The sequence below is a fragment of the Cyprinodon variegatus genome, unplaced genomic scaffold, assembly GCF_000732505.1.
Source record: "Cyprinodon variegatus isolate N-32 unplaced genomic scaffold, C_variegatus-1.0 Scaffold16, whole genome shotgun sequence".
Classification (NCBI taxonomy): Eukaryota; Metazoa; Chordata; class Actinopteri; order Cyprinodontiformes; family Cyprinodontidae; genus Cyprinodon; species Cyprinodon variegatus.
In genome coordinates, this window is record NW_015150469.1 from 917,873 (window position 1) to 924,997 (window position 7,125).

General features: G+C 39.3%; 1 protein-coding gene across 3 annotated transcripts in view; it reads right to left on the bottom strand.

Moving 5' to 3' along the window:
• Nucleotides 1-7,125, bottom strand: part of LOC107091967 (membrane-associated guanylate kinase, WW and PDZ domain-containing protein 3-like) — a 179,321-nt gene that overhangs the window by 36,321 nt on the left and 135,875 nt on the right. For all 3 annotated transcript variants that reach the window (XM_015386231.1, XM_015386222.1, XM_015386240.1), the window contains 2 exons: nucleotides 4,179-4,385; nucleotides 1,902-2,064 (listed from right to left, as the gene is read on the bottom strand). In XM_015386231.1, coding sequence (XP_015241717.1) covers nucleotides 1,902-2,064; nucleotides 4,179-4,385 — 370 coding nt within the window. The remainder of the gene's footprint in view (nucleotides 1-1,901; nucleotides 2,065-4,178; nucleotides 4,386-7,125) is intronic.

Sequence of the window (7,125 nt, forward strand, 5' to 3'; positions counted from 1 at the left end):
GCCCCAGCCACCTCTACTGGCTCCTGTACATATGGAGGTGAACCAGCTCTACTCTGAGTCCTCACCCTATCTCTAAGGTAGAGCCAAGACACACTATGGAGAAAACTCATTTCAGCCGCTTGTATCCGGGATCTCATTTTTTGACCCAAAGCTAATGACCATAGATGAGGGTAGGTTAATGATGAGTGTCAGAGTGATGTAAGGACAACTCAATCTAAATGTAGTTGAGAAGCAGTTGGAGTCCACAATCTGACCAGTTCATCCTATATTCTAACATCTTTAAATTTGGAATAATGATTTTGGATTAACAAAGACTATTTTAACAACTTTTTTATAGGCAAAGCAAAAATATGGATCGGCTAACCTGGTTGGGATTTTAATCAGGATTTGTTCATTTTTATTGAATTTCTTGATTTTAGGGCATCCCATAGCTGACTGTCTCAGACTAGTCAGATATTTCCATAAAATGTTCAGTCTATACATAGAATGAACATTAAATGTTCAGTGCCATAAATATATAATCAGAAATCTTTGTATAAATACATTGTGGCATTGGGGTGCTCAGCCTGTTGAACCTCTGAGGTGTCCAGCTCCTCTGCATTGGTAGGTCTGGTGTCTCTCATATTTCTTTGAAAAATATCTCATTAATCCTCTAGGGCAGAGGTCTTCAACAGGGGGTCTACAGAGGTGCTGCATGGGGTTGCTAAAGTTTTGCTTGATTAGACTTTTTTTTAATATTCCCCCCTGCAATTTTTTTCCACTAATTGAAATGTCTTTAAAAACCCATTAACGTGAATTCAACACACTGTAGTAAACAGATAAATGGAGACAGAAGATGTCTTTCACTCATCAATGCACACATTCAGTGACACATAGGAGCTCTTTCAAGCTGGGCACCGTTTCATTCACAACACCTGTCCCATCAACCAGGAATCAGAAATACTTTAATAATCCCAGGGCGAATTTACTTTTGTTACATTATTCCATCTGTAATAGAGTGACTACAGGAACTGTTTAATATAACACAGTTTCATACAATATATATAATTAGGGGGTCCCTGCTCCATCTCGCCATCAGTTTGGTGGTCCTTGGCATGGAAAATGTTGAAGACCTCTGCTCTAGGGCATCCGTTCTCAATCCTAGTCCTCAACTATAATAACCCTGTATGTTTTAGATGTCTTTCTGTTTCATTACACTTGATTTAAATGATTACATGGCCTCCTCAGCCACCATCAGTGCTGAAGAAATCTGTTAATAAAAGGAAGTGGCTGCAGAGAGGCTCAGCGATTGACAGGCAACATATATTGAGGCAGTAGTCCTGGATGGAGGTTTTTCAAGTTTAAATCAAGATGCTTGGACATTTACTGCTTGTTGTCCCCTCAAGGTTACCCATAGCATCAAAAGTCTAATTCCATCAAATCTTTCTGGGTTAAATGGAAAAAGACACAATGAAAGGGAATCAACCATGAGAAAGTTTTACATCAGACCTTATTGTTTCTATGGACTGTTGTCCATGGCTGTCTTTGTATCGAAATGTAAGAGGAAAAGTCCCAAATATCAGAATTAAATATTAGGGGAAATTTCAGGGGCTTTCAAAATCTTGGGTCAACCATTGACTTGAACCGGTCAGATGGGAGAGGAAGGGTCACCTGGATTATCTCTAGACTGTATGACAGCTTATTAAAACACATTTGAAACACATTGAGATGCTACATTGGGAAAATGCTCATCAACTAAAACTCATCCAAGCCAAGGAAAGGAAAGTAAAGGGAATTCAGTGTCAACGACTCATTCAAGAACTTTCAATGATGGCCAACATTAAAGAGGAACAGGGAAAGCAGGAAGTAGAGATAACATGGATAAGGACAGAGGTGTAATAAAAACAAGGCAGGCTACTTACTCTATAAAATAGACCATGCCGGTCTCCGTGTAGGCCATTTCCCAGTTTTTAGGCAAAGGCTCCTGACTTTCATCCAGAGTGTTCCAGATACGCATGTCCATTGCTCCTGCTGACTGATTGTAGCTGGGCACAGTCTTCTTCCAGTCTGCCTTGTCCTTGTGCTCTGCATCCCGACAAGTAGACAGGGACATGGGCACAGAGATGGAGATAGGAATGGGATGGGAGTAGGGGTGTGGGAGGTGATAGAGAGAGAAAGAGATAGGAGGTGAGATTGTGGCGCCATTGGAGCTCGTCTGGGCTCCTTGCATGTCTCCCTGTTGCTGCTGCTGCTCGGACTGCTTTCCCCCTGAACGCTGTGTGGACGCTTACATCAACAGGAGTTATAGGGGTTGAGAGAGAGAGAGAAAGCGAGAGAGAGGGATACACAGAGAGTATACGGGAAGAGGAAGAAAGCGACGCAACTGCCACAGGATTTGCATGTCAGCAAGGATGTACTGCCTCGGAGGCAAGGGCAGAGAACGCTTCAGCTCAGCCAGGAGCGTCACATCACTGCTCTGTTAGTATCACAGTATCACTTCTTGTGTGTTTTTTGGGTGTGTGCATTTGCCTAGTCTGCATGCATGAGGGTCTTATCTCAGGTTTCCATCTGGCTCCATGTGACCTTGCTTTAACATGACATTGAAAGCTCATTCTGTTTGGCAGGACTGAGTGAATGGCATGAAGCAGAGAGTGACGTCTGTCCACTGGAGGAAATCAGGATCTTTTTTTTTTCCCAAACGAGGGCCTTTTATTGTTAGGGAAACATGGAGATGTTTCTGGATTAATTGAGTTGTTTTTTTATATATAAACTCGACTTTGTGCAACCCGCACTGCAGGTTAGAGCTCATTCAGGCCCTTGTGGAGAAACATAAAGCGAATCACTGACATTGTGAGCCTCATAAATCTGTCATGAATACTTAAGCACCACAAAAAGGAAAAAAAAATGGGCATCACAGTTATAAATGGGCATTGCAAAACTGCCTTCAAGGCATTGCTAGATTATTTGTGGGTTCCAAACCAGCTACATGACGACATGCGGATGGTTTTCAGAGTTATAAAAGTCCTTAATCTACCTCAGATAGCATGTTCTCAGCTGGCTGTCACAACGGCATCGAGCAATGCTGAGCCTGAACTTATTTTAACATTTATGCTAAGGGTGTAATGAGATCTTGCAATATTAAATTGCTGGGATCTTTTCCATTAAACCGAAGTCTGGCTGATAAAGCTTTATCCAGTTGCTGTGATGTGACTTTGTCTGAGGGAATAAAAGCAAGCCTTTATGAGCCACAGATATGACAGTTGGTGCATGTTGAATTTCATATATATATATATATATATATATATATATATATATATATATATATATATATATATATATATATATATATATATATTATTTTATTATTATTTTTTGTCTAGTTTATGGATGGAAGGTTTGATTAGCATAGTATAGAAAAACCTTTATGTTGTTCACCTGGCAACATTTGGAAACATGGTAAGAAAAAGAATCGGTGAAAAATGAGACATGACAGATCTGTAATCACTGTGGCTACACTGCACCTGTCCAACCATTAGTTGTTAATGACTCTACTTTGTTTTTCTGCTTCTTGATGACACTAAACTGCATCACTTCTGTAAAGATCTTAATATTCTGGACTGCATTTCTATACTAACCCACATCAAAGCTGAACTGCTTCAATTTAAACTGGACAAAAATTCATACAAATGAAGGTTTTACCTGTGAGAATTTTAAGACAACGTTGGAACTACATGTTGAAATAACACCACATCAATAAGCCCACTAAAGAAAAAAAACGCTGGACAAGATTTAATATTATCTAGAGTGTTTTTTGCCTTTTAGATTTATTTCTGCAGAGGAAGCGCTTTGAGACTAACCCATTTTAAAGGAAGGACAGACTCTAATCAGTTTTTGTATCATGTAAGGACATCCTTCAAAAAAAAAAAAAAAGGACACAGTTGATCTCTACCTCTGAGAGACTGCAATATTCGGCCTCAGAGATGTTTTGGCCACACATCTGCTTAATAATGATGCAGTTAGCTGACCTTACACAATGACAGGAATTAAAACATCTTAAAATAATCCACTTGTAAAGAGAATACATTAGAAAGGACTCTTAAAAAAGCTTGTCTTTCTACCAAAATAAGCACAGCAATAGTAAATATAACTATATAAGCTATAAAAGCTGTGAAATAATTAAAGATAGATGAGTTTCTCACCTCCCACACCATTAACCATAGGAGGTCTCTCTTCTTCCTCCTCCTCCTCTGGAGCTGTGCTGTCCATTCTATCCATCTTACTGACTGATGTGGTGCGTTTCCGCTGGACTTCTGTGTCAAACTCCTCATCGAACAGAACCTGGTCCACCAGATCTGGCTGCACAGGGCTAGGTTCTGCTGGGGGTTTAGGTGTTCCATAGTAGTTACCTGGATAGCAGGTAGAAAAGAATTTGGTTATTATTTAAAAGGTTTTGATTATTTAAAATGGGAACTACACAATCACTAAGTTACATAATAATCTACATAAAACGTAAGCTCTGAAACTGTATAAAACATGAACAAAATCAAATTCAGGTCCAGAAAAGAATTAAGTATTTTATAAACCTTACAGGCATATAAGAGAAATAACCACAGCAATAACACAAATGACAACTTTTGGTGATGGTGTAAGGCGGGTTGATAATTTGGGCTTTTTTTCTGTGCCTCATTTTACTGATTTAGTTAATAAATCAGTAAAATGCTTATCTGCATCCAAGGTTTCATGTCTTGAATATTTGTTTCATTCAATAACTCCTTCATTTGCTGAAGAGAGCTCCTGCTTCAAGTGAAGGAGATTGCATGTCTTGGGGTCCTGTTTATGAGTGAGGGGAGAATGGAGAAGGAGACTGATGGATGGATCCATGTGGCTGCTGCTATAATAGGAACGCTGCACCGGTTTGTTGTGGTGAAGAGAGAGCTGAGGCGGAAGGTAAAAGTCTTTGACATTACTAGTCTGTCTGCGTTCTAACCTCACCTATGGCCATGAAATCTGGATCATGACCGAAAGAACAAGATCCTGGATGCAAGGCGCATTTTCTATGCAAAGTGGCCAGGGATTCTTAGACTTAGCCTTAGACAAACTTTATTGTCCTTTTTTTATGCACAGTGTATACAAAACAATTTTTTTTGCACACAGCTTACAACTGTGAAATTATATTGCAGTTGGAGTAAGATAAACATTACCAATATAAAGTGCAGGAGTGATCAGAATGTAAACAATGTAGGAGAAAAAGAAACCAGTTTAAAATAATAGTGCAAAAGGGCATTAATATGAAAAAGTTCAGGGCAGTGCAAAATAAATATGGTGCAATTGCAATAGAAACCTTAAGTTATGTCCTATTTAAACATTGGTAGTGCAAAATAATCTGATGCAGAGTCCAGTTTAGAGTTCAACATTCAACAGTCTGATGTCAGCGGGGAAAAAGCTGTTTCAGAACCTGCTGGACCTGCATCAAATGCTGCAAAGCCTCTTTCCAGAGGACAGCAGAGAGAACAGTCCATGGTGGGGGTGTGAGGAGTCATTGATTATCTTACGGTCTCAGGACATGCAGCGCTGGGAGGAAATGTCTTAAATGGAGGGAAGAGGAGCCCCGAGGATACTATCTGCTGCTCTCACCGCTATTCTCACTATCCTTCAGTCTGAGGTGCTGCAACCTCCACACCACACAGGGGTGTTAGAGATATGACGAGGAGTCAGATTAGGTAGCCAAGACATCTTTTTCTGATTTCTCACATCCCGTACACCTCTCTCGGCAGGTGTTCCAGGCACATCCCACCAAAAGGAGCCCCAGGTACAACCAGGGACATGCTGGAGGGACTTTGTATCGTGCATTACCCCGAAAAAGCCCCGTCCAGGCGAAAGACGACAAGTGCGATTATATTTAGAGTTTCCAGACTGTGTTGAAATACCTGGTTTTAAATAAAAAGCTTTTCTAGGAGAAATAAATATAAAATTTTCTTTGAAATGGAGCTTAAATAAAACCGGGGGATTAAACAGAGCAACGGTTTTTAAACACAACAAAACTACAGCTACACTTATCAAGCTTCAAGCCACATAATCATCATCTGAACCCTAACTGATGGACAACTGTAAACAACTAAAGTAAAAACTTACTTATTGAGTAGTGGCTTAAAACTCTTCTAAAATTAAATAAGGGACATAAATACTGGGATTGTTGTTATAAAAGTCAATATTTTGTTATTAGACTTTATTATAACTTTTCAATATAGAATAATAGGCTATGAGAATCAAAGATGTTGAGGTTTAATAGAAGTAAGTCCCAGTAACAAAATGAAAGACCCTTGCTCACTTTACAGTTTGCAACAGAACTGAAAAAAATAACTATAAATAGAGCCTTACTTGGTTGATTGCATATAAAGAACCAATTTTAGCTGAAGTGCAAGAGATGTGTACTCTGTTCTTAAAGCACAGTGGAGCCTGAAACTTAGCAGGGAGCCAAGTTCATAGCTACAAATCAAATCTGTCAGAGCTGCACTAGTTCAAAGCAAATGAGGCCAAGGTTTTGTTTTCTTTTGTTTTTCCCTCTTTTGCTGTCATGTAGATAGAAAATGCAATTCAGTTTTAGCTCCATTTGTTTAATCAGTCCCACATAAGATCAATCCACCTGCTGGTTTTCTTATGTGTGAAAGAAACTGTGACAAGGAAACTTTCCCAGTTGTAATGCATTTCAATTTACTTATTCAATTTATTTCTTGCATTTTCCGGGGTACCCTTTATGGAAATGTTAGTTCATAAGGTTCTTGATTGCTCCCTAAAGTCCATCAGCTGGCTTTGCTGTCATGTTGGTGCCGCAGGCATCAAATGATGCTACGCTACAGAGTGAGACTTTTTCTTTTACCCAACTAATGGAGCTACTATGACCCACTTTGCCACTATACCCCTACCCCATAACAGAAAAAAACAGAAAACAAGAAATTAAAGGCATACAGGGAAAGAATAAAGCTGGGAAGGTATGGTAGAAAAACAAATGTAGATGATTATTATCTTGAAGTGAAGTACTGTGTTTGGGTTAAGAACAAAGTTAAACCCAGTGATGTGACTCTCAGATAATAGATGATAATAGACGCTGGTCAGACTTTTCTTTGAAGAGAAGTGGTAAAAAAATTT